Source organism: Lissotriton helveticus, chromosome 9 (assembly GCF_964261635.1).
Source record: "Lissotriton helveticus chromosome 9, aLisHel1.1, whole genome shotgun sequence".
Taxonomy (NCBI): Eukaryota; Metazoa; Chordata; class Amphibia; order Caudata; family Salamandridae; genus Lissotriton; species Lissotriton helveticus.
This window is the reverse complement of record NC_136070.1, coordinates 248664814-248677739: the sequence shown is the minus strand read 5'-3', so window position 1 is coordinate 248677739 and position 12926 is coordinate 248664814. Positions and strand designations below refer to the sequence as shown.

The 12926-nt window shown below is 45.6% G+C and overlaps 1 protein-coding gene across 1 annotated transcript in view; it reads left to right on the top strand.

The window, feature by feature from the left end:
* FAM161B (FAM161 centrosomal protein B) overlaps positions 1-12926 on the top strand; it is an 87324-nt gene that overhangs the window by 5808 nt on the left and 68590 nt on the right. Inside the window, exon 2 of the mRNA XM_078659866.1 lies at positions 11266-11579. Within this exon, the coding sequence (XP_078515992.1) occupies positions 11266-11579 (314 nt within the window). The remainder of the gene's footprint in view (positions 1-11265; positions 11580-12926) is intronic.

The window sequence follows — 12926 nt, the reverse complement described above, 5'->3', positions numbered from 1 at the left end:
GGTACTTCAGAGTTTTGAGGCCACCAGTCCTTTGGTGAGAAAAGGACGTCTTTGCCTAGTGGAATTATTTCAGTTTTTGCGCTGTTGCATTTTAGGTGGTTAAGATTGAGCCAGGAAAAGACTTGGGAGAGGCAGTTCTGGAATCTAAGAGCTGTGTCGGGTTATTTTTTATCAATGGTGACGACGAGCTGAGTGTCGTCAGCGTATGAAGTAACAAGGATGTTGTGGGATTCAATCAATGTTAGGAGGGGGGCCATATATAGATTGAAAAGGAGGGGGCTAAGTATGGATCCCTGGGGCACCCCGGATGTGACGGGTCTTTCGCTGGAAAGAAAAGGGCCAAGTGAGACTGTTTGTGTTCTATTGGATAAAAATGATGTAATCCATATTAAAGCAGTACCAGACACACCAATCTCGCGCATTCTGTTAATGAGAATAGCGTGAGAGATGGTGTCGAATGCTGCGGTTAAGTCGAGTAGGATGAGTACGGCATGTCTTCCGTCATCCTGCAGGAACTTGATGGTGTCTGATAGCTCAATCAGTGCAGTTTCTGTTGAGTGGCCAGGGCGAAAACCAGATTGCTGTGGATGCAGGATGTGATTGTTTTCCACGAAGGCTTTTAATTCCTCGTGGACCAGCCGCTCGGTGATTTTGCCTAGTACAGGAAGTAGAGAAATGGGGCGCATATTAGATAAATCTGTAGGGGATTTATTTGTTTTTTCAACAGGGGCTTGACTATTGCCTTCTTCCATTCAGCAGGGACAATGCCAGTGCTGAGGGAGTCATTAATAATGGCATTGATGGAAGGGTTGACGGCCTCGATGAGGTGGTGAAGAATAATCGGAGGGCAGGAGTCAGTAGGTGCTCCTGACTTGCAAGTCATGATGGCCTTCTGTGTCTGTAGCAGGGATACCGCAGTAAAGTTGTCAAGTGAAGGTAGTATGGGGCCGGCATCTTGCGTATGAATTGAGGGGGGGGGGAAAGTCTTTGTGAATGGTGTTTATTTTGTCAATAAAAAATTCAGCTATTTGATCGCAGAGTGCTTGAGATGGGGGAATTTCCGTTGTCAGGGCCTTGGGGTGGGTGAAGGACTTGACTATATTGAAAATGGTCTGTTGTTTTTGTTTAGCTTCTTCTATAGCTGAAGTAAAAAACTCCCTTTTGGCTTTTTTTTTATATTGGAGAGGTATTGTTTCCTCTGTAAGATGTAGAGGGATCTCGAAGTATCATCATAGGTTTTCCTCCACTCTCTTTCCAGGACCCTGCATTTAAGGTGGCATTCGGCGAGGGTCTGGGTATACCAAGGGGCATTGGGTTTTCTTACATGACTGGCTGATTTCAGGCTGGTTGGGTTGGAGAAGGATGTGACCATTGTGTCAATCCAGAAGTGAAGATTTTTAGAATCTAGAGTTACATCTCTGACAAGAGTGGGAAGAGGGGCAAGGGGCCGGGGATTTAACATAATACGTTCCGCTACTTTCTTCCAATTAGTCGGGAAGGGTGCGGGAGAGCGCATGGTGTTGGGTTGCGCTAAGTGTTGTGTTGTAATGGAAAAAGGGATAAAACAGTGGTCCGTCCATATTTGTGGGATCGGGGGCGAGACAGTTAGGGCAGTCAAGTTAGTACAGATGCCATCTAGTGTGTGGCCGGCCCGGTGTGTTGGGGGGGAAACCAGTTGGGTGAGGCCAAAAATGTCCAGGGAGTGTTGGAAACTCAGCGTGTGGGGGTCTGAAAGGGATTCCAGATGGAGATTGAAATCACCAAGAAGGGTGAAGGTGGGGTAGTGGGTCAAGAGTGTGGCAAGGGTCTCGTCCAGGGAATCCAGAAACGAAGAGGCATTCCCAGGGGGGCGATAGACGAGTCCACCTGAGAAAGAAGTGGATGGGTTGATTTGAATAACAAATCCTATACCCTCACAGTGCTTGATAAAGGTCAGATCAAATGCATGGCACGTGAGGGACGACCTGACGATAATGGCTATACCCCCACCCCTACCAGAGGGTCTGTCACGCCTAAGGATGGAAAACTCAGTGGGGAGGGCGGTTGCTAAATCGGGGTTAGATGCGTCGTTTAGCCACGTTTCGGTAATGAAGATGGCGTCGAGGCCACGCGACAGTATAAGATCGTGAATATCCTGCGCGTGGCATGTTAGGGATCTGGCATTGATCAGGCCACAGTTGAGAGTGACAGTTTTATGTGGAGGGGGGGGGGACGGGGGAGAGATTGTGTCAGGAGGTCCTAGAGATGCCCATTTACAGAGGCGGCATGAAAAAGGGCCCCAGAGATGATCAGTTAAGAGGTGCCCCTTACAACTATGGCTGGGACTGGTCAAGCGTATTAGGAGCAGGGCATCGGAATCATACCTGATGGCAGGAAGATTTTGGACAGCATGGCCCGCACCCTGCGCGATCCTGGCGCGGACGGGCTTGGCTTTGGCGCGGCTTCGGCGCGCATCCGGCGCCCCCGCTGCGCCGTCTGGCTGCTTTGCACATTTATAGGGAGGTAAGAGGGTGGGAAGGACGGCCCGACTTGAGCGCTGTCCCCACCTGCCTCACACAAGATGGCGCCCACCGCCGCCGGGAAAGGCTAAGAAGCGGCTGGGCACGAGCAGAAAATGTGTTTCAAGGTGTCAGAGTGCCTAATAATACAATTCCCCTTAGCTTGAAGTCCCCCACAGTCAAAAATAAGGCGATTATAAAATTGTAACAAACGCTCCAGAAACGCTATTAAAATACATAAATCAGGAGTGACATGGATTAAAATTGCTCTGCAGCTCGCAGCCCCAGTTCCCCTCACCAGGGAGAGCTTCTAAAGGCGCTGAGCGCTGCGGATGGGCTAATCTAAATACAAAAAGAGGGCGGGAAGGACGGCCCGACTTGAGCGCTGTCCCCACCTGCCTCACACAAGATGGCGCCCACCGCCGCCGGGAAAGGCTAAGAAGCGGCTGGGCACGAGCAGAAAATGTGTTTCAAGGTGTCAGAGTGCCTAATAATACAATTCCCCTTAGCTTGAAGTCCCCCACAGTCAAAAATAAGGCGATTATAAAATTGTAACAAACGCTCCAGAAACGCTATTAAAATACATAAATCAGGAGTGACATGGATTAAAATTGCTCTGCAGCTCGCAGCCCCAGTTCCCCTCACCAGGGAGAGCTTCTAAAGGCGCTGAGCGCTGCGGATGGGCTAATCTAAATACAAAAAGAGGGCGGGAAGGACGGCCCGACTTGAGCGCTGTCCCCACCTGCCTCACACAAGATGGCGAGAAGAGAGAAGGATACCCTATCAATTTAATTTTTTTTTTTTTTTTTAAAGCCTCACCAAATATTATTCATAAAGGAAGAAAATTACCTAATTTTTCTTCTGTTCTTAAATTTCACTAACCGATTCTCTTTCGTTCCTTTCAATATCATGAGACAGCAAAAGTCTGTAGGTAAATATACATATCAGTCGTACTATTATCACATATCGTCAGTGTAGTAATAGAATTATTAACTACGAACAGACTTACCCAGTAATGAAAAAACTGGGTTTAGTATCTTGACATCGTCATTAATGCGTTTGTCCTCATAGCTGCAACAGTAAGTATTACTTATTATTTACTTACGATGAATCTAATTGGCTATATCTGAGTACCGTGAGTAAAGTGAAAGACTCACCATCCATATAATTTATACTTAGCAGGGGAATTTCATATATTATCCAATTTGTATCTTGCACCGCCTACGTAAAAGCATTGTATATATTAGGCAAGTTCTACATTATCTTATCGCAAATTCGATTCCACATTAGTATGTAGAAATAGCTCACCTATTCGGTAATTCTGTTCACCTACACGTCCCCTTCTTTTAAGTAATTTGCAAACCGTTTTTACCCTAAAATATGCAGAAAAACATCGCTATAAAAATGTATCCTTTCAATATGTAGAAAGAATATATGAAGTCAATTATATACACTCACCCACAGTAAATGTGTAGCAATTTCGGCTGCGGAGGTCGTTTATATTACTTGGTATCAAATTTCAACTATAAGAGTAAATATGAAAGAGTAACTTAAGTCAATACCTTCTCATATTGCAATAGCATTCCAATTTAAATTAAATTGCAGTACTGCTCACCAAAGATCCATTATCTCAGTAGCATCAGGACCTCCAATTGTAGATAAGTTTTCCTCCTATTCAAAATTTAAAGCAGTGTTACAAAATCCATTGTAACGACTAAATTATGTAGCTCAGATTACTCCACGTCAAAAGAATCTTATCTACCTCTGTTACGAGCAGCAAATATCCTCGCTCTCTCCTCACGGCGTCTCGCACAAGCGCCATGTGAGCAGTACTGCAATTTAATTTAAATTGGAATGCTATTGCAATATGAGAAGGTATTGACTTAAGTTACTCTTTCATATTTACTCTTATAGTTGAAATTTGATACCAAGTAATATAAACGACCTCCGCAGCTGAAATTGCTACACATTTACTGTGGGTGAGTGTATATAATTGACTTTATATATTCTTTCTACATATTGAAAGGATACATTTTTATAGCGACGTTTTTCTGCATATTTTAGGGTAAAAACGGTTTGCAAATTACTTAAAAGAAGGGGACGTGTAGGTGAACAGAATTACTGAATAGGTGAGCTATTTCTACATACTAATGTGGAATCGAATTTGCGATAAGATAATGTAGAACTTGCCTAATATATACAATGCTTTTACGTAGGAGGTGCAAGATACAAATTGGATAATATATGAAATTCCCCTGTAAGTATAAGTTATATGGATGGTGAGTCTTTTTCACTTTACTCACGGTACTCAGATATAGCCAATTAGATTCATCGTAAGTAAATAATAAGTAATACTTACTGTTGCAGCTATGAGGACAAACGCATTAATGACGATGTCAAGATACTAAACCCAGTTTTTTCATTACTGGGTAAGTCTGTTCGTAGTTAATAATTCTATTACTACACTGACGATATGTGATAATAGTACGACTGATATGTATATTTACCTACAGACTTTTGCTGTCTCATGATATTGAAAGGAACGAAAGAGAATTGGTTAGTGAAATTTAAGAACAGAAGAAAAATTAGGTAATTTTCTTCCTTTATGAATAATATTTGGTGACGCTTTAAAAAAATTAAATTGATAGGGTATCCTTCTCTCTTTTTTTGTCTGGAACCGGGGGAATACCTCTTATCCAGATACTCCATAAGTATTTATTGTGTTATTTAGATACATTGGATTATTTGCTTATACTAAGGTTTCTCTTTTAGAGATACAACTCAACTTGTGAATTGGACAATCTCAGATTTTGAGAAACTGTGGATATGGAGGTGAATACTTAAGGTTATATAACCCAATATATAAGACTTCTCTACTTTATTTCTTGGTTGTGGGTCTTAATTTCTTACACAAAATAAGGGTGTAAATTCCTAATGGAGTGGAACTGACTAAATTTTCTTTTCTTACCTTAAACCTACACACTTAGTGGGCTACTTTTACCATGGAGAAGGTGGCTAAAACTTACTTGCCCTCTATCCCAAGTCACACGTAGTACGTGTAATAATTGTGATTAATATCCATTTGGTTACAGCCCTGAAGAAGTCAGTGTGTTATACTGTACACGACGAAATACGTGTTGGCTGTTGTACCATCATTCTTGAATATTGAAGAAAGAAAATAAACAACAAGGAACTTCAACTTTTGATTTATGGACATTTCAATTTGCATTTTTGATGATTTACGTGACTCTTGCCCTATATCGATTCTAGTTACGAACAAGAATGGACTATGTGTGCTCAGAGGATAATGTAGAATTTGTCGCTTTCAACAGATCAATCAATCAATCAATCAATGCATTTATATAGCGCACTACTCACCCAGTGGGTCTCAAGGCGCTAGGGGGGGGGTCCGCTACTGCTCGAACAGCCAGGTCTTGAGTTGCTTCCTGAAGGCGAGGTGGTCCTGGGTCAGGCGGAGGTGGTTCGGGAGGGAGTTCCATGTCTTGGCGGCGAGGTAGGAGAAGGACCGTCCCCCTGTGGTGGCTCTTCGGATGCGGGGGACGGCGGCGAGGGCGTGGCTGGTCGATCGAAGCTGGCGTTTGGGAGCGTAGAAGTTGAGGCGGCTGTTGAGGTATCCTGGGCCCTGGTTGTGTAGGGCTTTGTGTGCGTGGGTGAGGAGTCGGAAGGTGATTCTCTTGTTGACCGGGAGCCAGTGCAGGTCTCTCAGGTGTCCGGAGATGTGGCTGCGACGGGGGATGTCCAGGATGAGTCGCGCTGAGGCGTTCTGGATCCGCTGGAGTCTCTTCTGGAGTTTGGCGGTGGTTCCGGCGTAGAGGGAGTTGCCGTAGTCCAGACGGCTGGTGACGAGGGCCTGGGTGACCGTCTTCCTGGTCTCGGTGGGGATCCACCGGAAGATCTTGCGTAGCATGCGTAGGATGTTGAAGCACGACGAGGAGACGGCGTTGACTTGTCTGGTCATGGAGAGGGAGGAGTCCAGGATGAAGCCCAGGTTGCGTGCGTGGTCTGTTGGTTTGGGTGCGCTGCCTAGGGCGGGGGGCCACCAGGAGTCGTCCCAGGCGGAGGGTGAGGATCCCAGGATGAGGACTTCCGTCTTGTCCGAGTTCAGCTTCAGGCGGCTATTCTTCATCCATTCGGCTACCTCTTTCATCCCTTCGTGAAGGTTGGCTCTGGCGGTGGCGGGGTCGTTGGTGAGGGAGAGAATCAGCTGGGTGTCGTCGGCGTAGGAGATGATGTTGAGGTTGTGCTGGCGTGCGATGTCTGCGAGGGGGCTCATGTAGACGTTGAAGAGGGTTGGGCTGAGCGAGGAGCCTTGAGGGACGCCGCAGATGACTTCGGTGGCTTCAGATCTGAACGGGGGGAGGCGGACTCTCTGTGTCCTTCCGGCGAGGAAGGAGATGATCCACTCCAGTGCCTTCTCCTGAATTCCGACGTTGCTGAGTCGCTCCACTAGTGTTCGGTGGCAGACGGTGTCAAAGGCCGCGGAGAGATCTAGGAGGATGAGGGCTGCTGTTTCTCCGTTGTCAAGCAGTGCTCGGATGTCATCAGTGGCTGCGATCAGGGCGGTCTCGGTGCTGTGGTTGGCCCGGAAGCCAGACTGCGAGATGTCGAGTGATCCGTTCGTCTCGAGGAAGGCGGCCAGCTGCTTGTTGACGGTCTTCTCGATGACTTTTGCAGGAAACGGGAGCAGCGAGATGGGGCGGTAGTTCTTGAGGTCGGTGGGGTCGGCTGATGGCTTTTTTAGTAGAGCGCTGAGTTCGGCGTGCTTCCAGCTCTCCGGGAAAGTAGCGGTGTAGAAGGAGGTGTTGATGATGTCTCGCAGGTGGGGTGCGATGACAGCGTCGGCCTTGTTGAAGACTTGGTGAGGGCAGGGGTCAGTAGGAGATCCGGAGTGGATCGAGTTCATCGTGCGGACGGTGTCTTCGGTGCTGATCGGGGTCCAGGCGCGGAGGGTGGTTGTGGGGGGCGGTGGTTCGGTGGTACAGTGGTACAGAGAGCTGTAGATGTTGGATACGCATCTTTCCTTTAGAGGCACCAATTTACTGCAATTTTTATACTGTAACCCTGATACTAATTTGGTTGAGCGCCAGATAATCTGTTGGTATCCTATCATTTATCTTCACACAGCACTTTAGTTATTTATGCTGGCTGTTGTTCTCGCACTTTGTTCATGTGAAGAAACGAGCACTGGATTTCATAAGCCTGAAATTCCAGTGGGCAAACTCGCTGTGGAAATAGGGGGCCGTATTGCAGCCATGATTAATTGCCCAGGCCCAGTCTGCTCCACTGCCACGGCCAGACAGGAATCATGTAATAAAACTGAAAAAAACGGTCAGCTTCTCATTCTTCACTCCGTGTATTTCTCCATATTAGTGATAATAGGAGACTGTAGTCACCAGCTCCAAAACGAGACTGCTCCTCTGTGCAAATCATCTTCAGTCAAAGAAAATTATTTTCTATTCCTTCTTCATTGCTTAAGGAAGGCTAAACTTCAAATCTCTATTTTATATCTCAAAACTCTGTGATGCTTGAAGCTGTTTACTCTGTTTAGCTAGGTTGTTCAATACATTTTTCAGAGAGATTGTGCTGCTCATGTCAATATATAGTTATTGATCTTTCTTGTTAGCATACAAGATTAACATATTGCATGCACATTCATTTATATTAAAATAGTTGGAAAATGTAGCAGTTCTCTTGTGGCAGTCTTATACTGCAACACCTTCTTGGTTCAGGTATGGTACAAGAGACCTCCCAAATTAAATGAGTATCAGTACCTTATCTGGAACTGGTACAACCCTATTTCTTACACTAGCTAGCGCTTCCTTTCTACCTTGGACGAGACATCGCAGCGCTGATATAAGTTCAGCTCAGACTGCAGCAAACTGGGCATCAGAGAGACTGTTAAATCACCCCAGTCTGGGCCACATGTGTTTTATTTCTGGGAAGAGGAGTGCGGCAGAGGGATGAGACATACAGGAAACTAAAAGTGACACCAAGACTTTGTCTGAGAGAACTAGGACAAGCAGCAGGTGGAAGAAGGAATACACTGGGTAAAACAAAGTGTGAAAGAATCAAACGGGGAAGTGAAGCAAAGCAGGAGAACAAAACGGATGAGGGAATCAATAGAACATGCTTTTAGCAGGCTTTTTCATAATTGAAAGTTTCACAAACTGTCATTAACTGACCATAAAACAGATACAGCAGAGGTTGCACCAATGCAAGCTCCCTTTAATGCACAGAACAGGCATACATATAGCTGCTCTTTGGCTCTTTTTTAGCTGTTAATAGTGCATTCTTGGGCTTGTAGTTTGTCTTTTTTACATTCCTTCATCCCAATTAATTTTAGGGAGAAAACTAGAAGTACTCCCGACGTCAGGCTTACATCCCCCCCACCAGTAAAAAAAAATGGTGGGGAGCCACGGCCAACTGCCAATTAGGTCAAGGGAGCCACAGGTCTAAAAAGTTTGGGAACCACTGGTATAACAAATGACTGTCCAACCTAGTGGTTGACTGTCGAGAAGAAAAGTTACTTTATTGTACTCTAGAACTGAGCCAGAGACTGCATTTCCTCTCCGCCTCCTTGGTGGTCGCATCTGCAATGATGTGGCTGCTCCGGGCTGTCTGTGGCTTTTCAGTGCAGGGCCGGCGTTAGAGCAGTGCGACTGGTGCAGCGGTACTGGGCGCTGACCTGTGGAGAGGGGCGTTGTGATCTCAGAGCGGCACTGTGTTTAGCAATATCTTATGATAGGAGAAATGAGGGGCACTTTTGCAGGTGGTAGGGTGAGAATACGAGAAGGTGGTCATGGGACGTGGGGGCGCAAAAAGTGATTGTCGCACCGGGCGCCACCAGTGTTAAAGCTGGCCCTGATTCAGTGAAGTGCTGTTTTTCTCATAGTTGGTCTTTTGGGTGCTCAGTGCATCTATGCTTGGACTGTTCGGATCTGGATTGATGTGGCAATACACAGGCTCAAGCAGAAGGTCAGGCTTCCCACACCGACCTCGCTCTTAGGCACAGCTGCTCAGGTCAAATCGAAGCTTAATGATTTGGGCTCAGCGGCTCCGATCATGCTTCAGCTTCACGATTCTGGATTGGAATTGATGGGGAGGGTCCAGGTCCCTCTGAAATTGGGGCACATAGATCATTCTTCATAGTCTTCTGCAGACCCACAACACTGGGGTCATGCAGCTCCTGGAAAGACATTTTTCCTGCGAGTTGGAAGGCTCATTCCCTGTCTCAGCAGGAAGACTGGCTACTAAGTGCTTTGGTAACATAGCAGTCCTTTGAATGCTCTGCATATTATTTCCTTCCTTGGTCATACTTGGAGCTGGACCCACAAGTGCATCCGTGGGTCATACTTTGTTACAATGAAAGCAGGCATGAAATGTGGATTCACTGTCTGCACTTTCAGAACCTGTTTCTGGTTGTTCTTCTTTCAAGTGTCGTCTCCTGGTTCCTCTGTAGACAAAGCCTTTGTGTAAAATCATGCTTCTCATAGCAGGGTTGCCTCCAGCTTGGAAAACTCACAATAGAGGCACATAGAGGTGTGGGTGGTTTTCTATGCTGGATTGTCAACAACCACATTGGAAGAGTGATAAGGGAAAACACAAAGGCCCTCCTCATCTATGGGGGGCCCCTTCACCTTGAGCTACAGAAACTGCAGTCCCATTCTTCACCCTCCCTATCTACTAAATGGCAGGGCTACAGGAAGAAGAAGCAGCAGCTCCTTGCTCAGCAAAAGGCTAATTGAATTTCTAAAACAGCCTGTGTCTCCTCTTTCCAAACTTGAAGCAAGTCAGGCTTGGGGTAGCATGAATGGTTCCCACATGCCTCCATTACTCTGGCTTACTAATATACACCATGCAAGTACCTCACAGCCACACAATCACACAGCATACACTTGGGCTGTTAGCGTTGGTATCCAGGTAAGCTCATAGAAGAGGAACTTTACACAAATGGGCCATTACACCTCCACTCCAGTGACACAGATAAAGTCTGCCCCCCCCAAAAAAAAACTATGCTGCCACCATCTTTCCATGTGCTAAACCCATGACAGAATGATAGAGACAGTAGTCTAATGTCTAGTACAATGATGCACCCGCTACAGGTCACAGGATAGGCCCAGGACTTCACTCATTTCAAGGGGCATGCCTAGGCCTCTCTGTACACACTAGAATTCGTGTGAGGCAAGGGCAGATAAATAAAAAAGCAGAATACCAGATACATGCAGTCATGCACTTGGGGCAGAGAACATGACTAGGCACCATGCAGGGGACATTACCGTCCGAACACAAGTTCTAACCACCAGTGTAGCTGGTTCCTACTGAGCAGTTTAGCTGTCTCCCGTAAAAAATTATTACATTTCTGCAGAGAAGTGGCAGTACTCCGTCTTTTAAATAAAACACGCATTTGCAATAAGTCTCGCCTATGCAAGAGCTACGGGCTTTGTCAATATCTATTATCCATGTTGTACAGCAGTGTGGCTGCTCTGCAGCACGTCTGAAAGTAAAAAAAAAAAACAATAAGCGCTCAGCACTATCCATGAGGGGCGTTTTCTTAATATTGGATTATTCTCTGCCTTTAAATAAGTGACTAACTCCAGTCAAAGTCAGTGGGCCTTGGTCAGGTGAACTGGGAATCAAGCATATCTGAAAAAGAAATAATACTTACTTTTAAACTGTAATTGTGACGCAGGTGCTGCTTGATTGAAACACTCTGTACACCTATAGTAATATTTTCTCTTTCATGCAGGTTTTCCCCCCAAGAGCCACCTCGGATTCTGAGGCAGAAGATGAATTCCTTTCTGCTGGGTCACCCCCAGGGAGACTGGGGAATCTTCTCGACTTCCTGCAACCCAAAGAGGATGATGATGCCGCCAGCAGCAAAAACTTTTATCGCCAGTTGCAGGCCCTTAAGATCAAAAACAGCCAGTCCCTTCTGGAACTCGGCACACTTTACCAGACCCAGATAGGAGGGGTGGCAGAGGCAGCAGAAAAGGATCAAGAACTTGAGAGATTCTTTAGAGAGAACCAGAGCCGACTTAATGGATCCCAGGAGGCTACAAGGTAACAAACACCAAGCGATAGACAATGTGTAAGAATCAGGGATCCTGCCGATGATGGAACAGTGCGGTCAATTGGTCCCTTCTTAGTTATGGGACCCTACAAGTAAGGATTGTATGTAGCATTAAATGGGTCTTTGTGGTCAATGGGCCAATCCAGTCACTCCTTAAAACACAATCTGCATTTTCTCTGGCTCTTCTTGCACAGTTGAGGTTGAGGTTGAGGCTGATGCCTAAATAGCTTGACCACTTGTACTGTCACCATTGAAAGGAGCATAGGTGGTCCTGTTGTGCAAGGATACCGTGTAGGATAAGGTGCTATCAAATGGTGGGCTATCTGTACACTCTCAGACCGTGCTAACATTTCTTTACCTGATTTGCACATTGAACCAGTCGCTTCTCTGTCATATCTTAAAAAAAAGTACGTCCTTTCTCATTGGGTCAGTCAAATTTGAGTTTGTATCTTCTCCAAGCCCGTAAATATTTATTTCTGCGGCTACTTCTTCCCAATATGCTGCCCTTTGTGATTGCTCTGTGATAGATTGCACCCTAAGACCCCTCCTTTCTTGCTATACACTCAATAACGTTCCTTTGACTTCGCCCTCAATTAGGCAAAGCAGTGCAAGTTCTCACCCTACACATAGGCAAGCCCATCCATGTTTACATATCCTGAGGCAGAGAATATTATTTTTCATTGATACAAACAGAAAAAACTGATTATTGTGACGAGCTACAAAAAGCTTTATTCTGAGGTATCAGAGGTATCAACAAGCTCCTCTTGTATGCCATTTGACTCCATGTAACTACTACGATTGTTTAGCCAAGCAACAAGAGGATAGCTAAAATGTGTTCAATTAACTCTGCAGACCGCGACTATGTAGACATGCAACTAGTTGAGTGTCTTTAAAGATTCCTTAAGTGACCAACACAATATCCAAGGCTGCATGTCCTTCACACAGAGATTCCCTAAGAACAAGAGTCTTCTGGGCCCACAGCTCATCAAGCATACAGATGTATTCTGCATGCTACCAGTCAGCTGAAATCACACATCCACCCCAAACAAGACACCCATTGCATTTATTTAGAGTCAGAATGTCTGAAAACGTGTTGCACTTAGAACTTTGAGTAGCAAGAAAACTTCCACGAGTACCAGGAATTCTCACAGGAACAGATCCACCGATGCTAGAGACTAGGAGTCACACATACTACATTCAAGCACTAAGAAGATTAATGTCCTTTATCCTCACCTTTGTGTTCTACTCTTCATTCTCCCTCTTGTTAATCTGTTTTTTTACAGCGCCTTCTCCTTCATGTACTGATTTGTGGGTTACAGCTTTTCCTAAGGAATGTC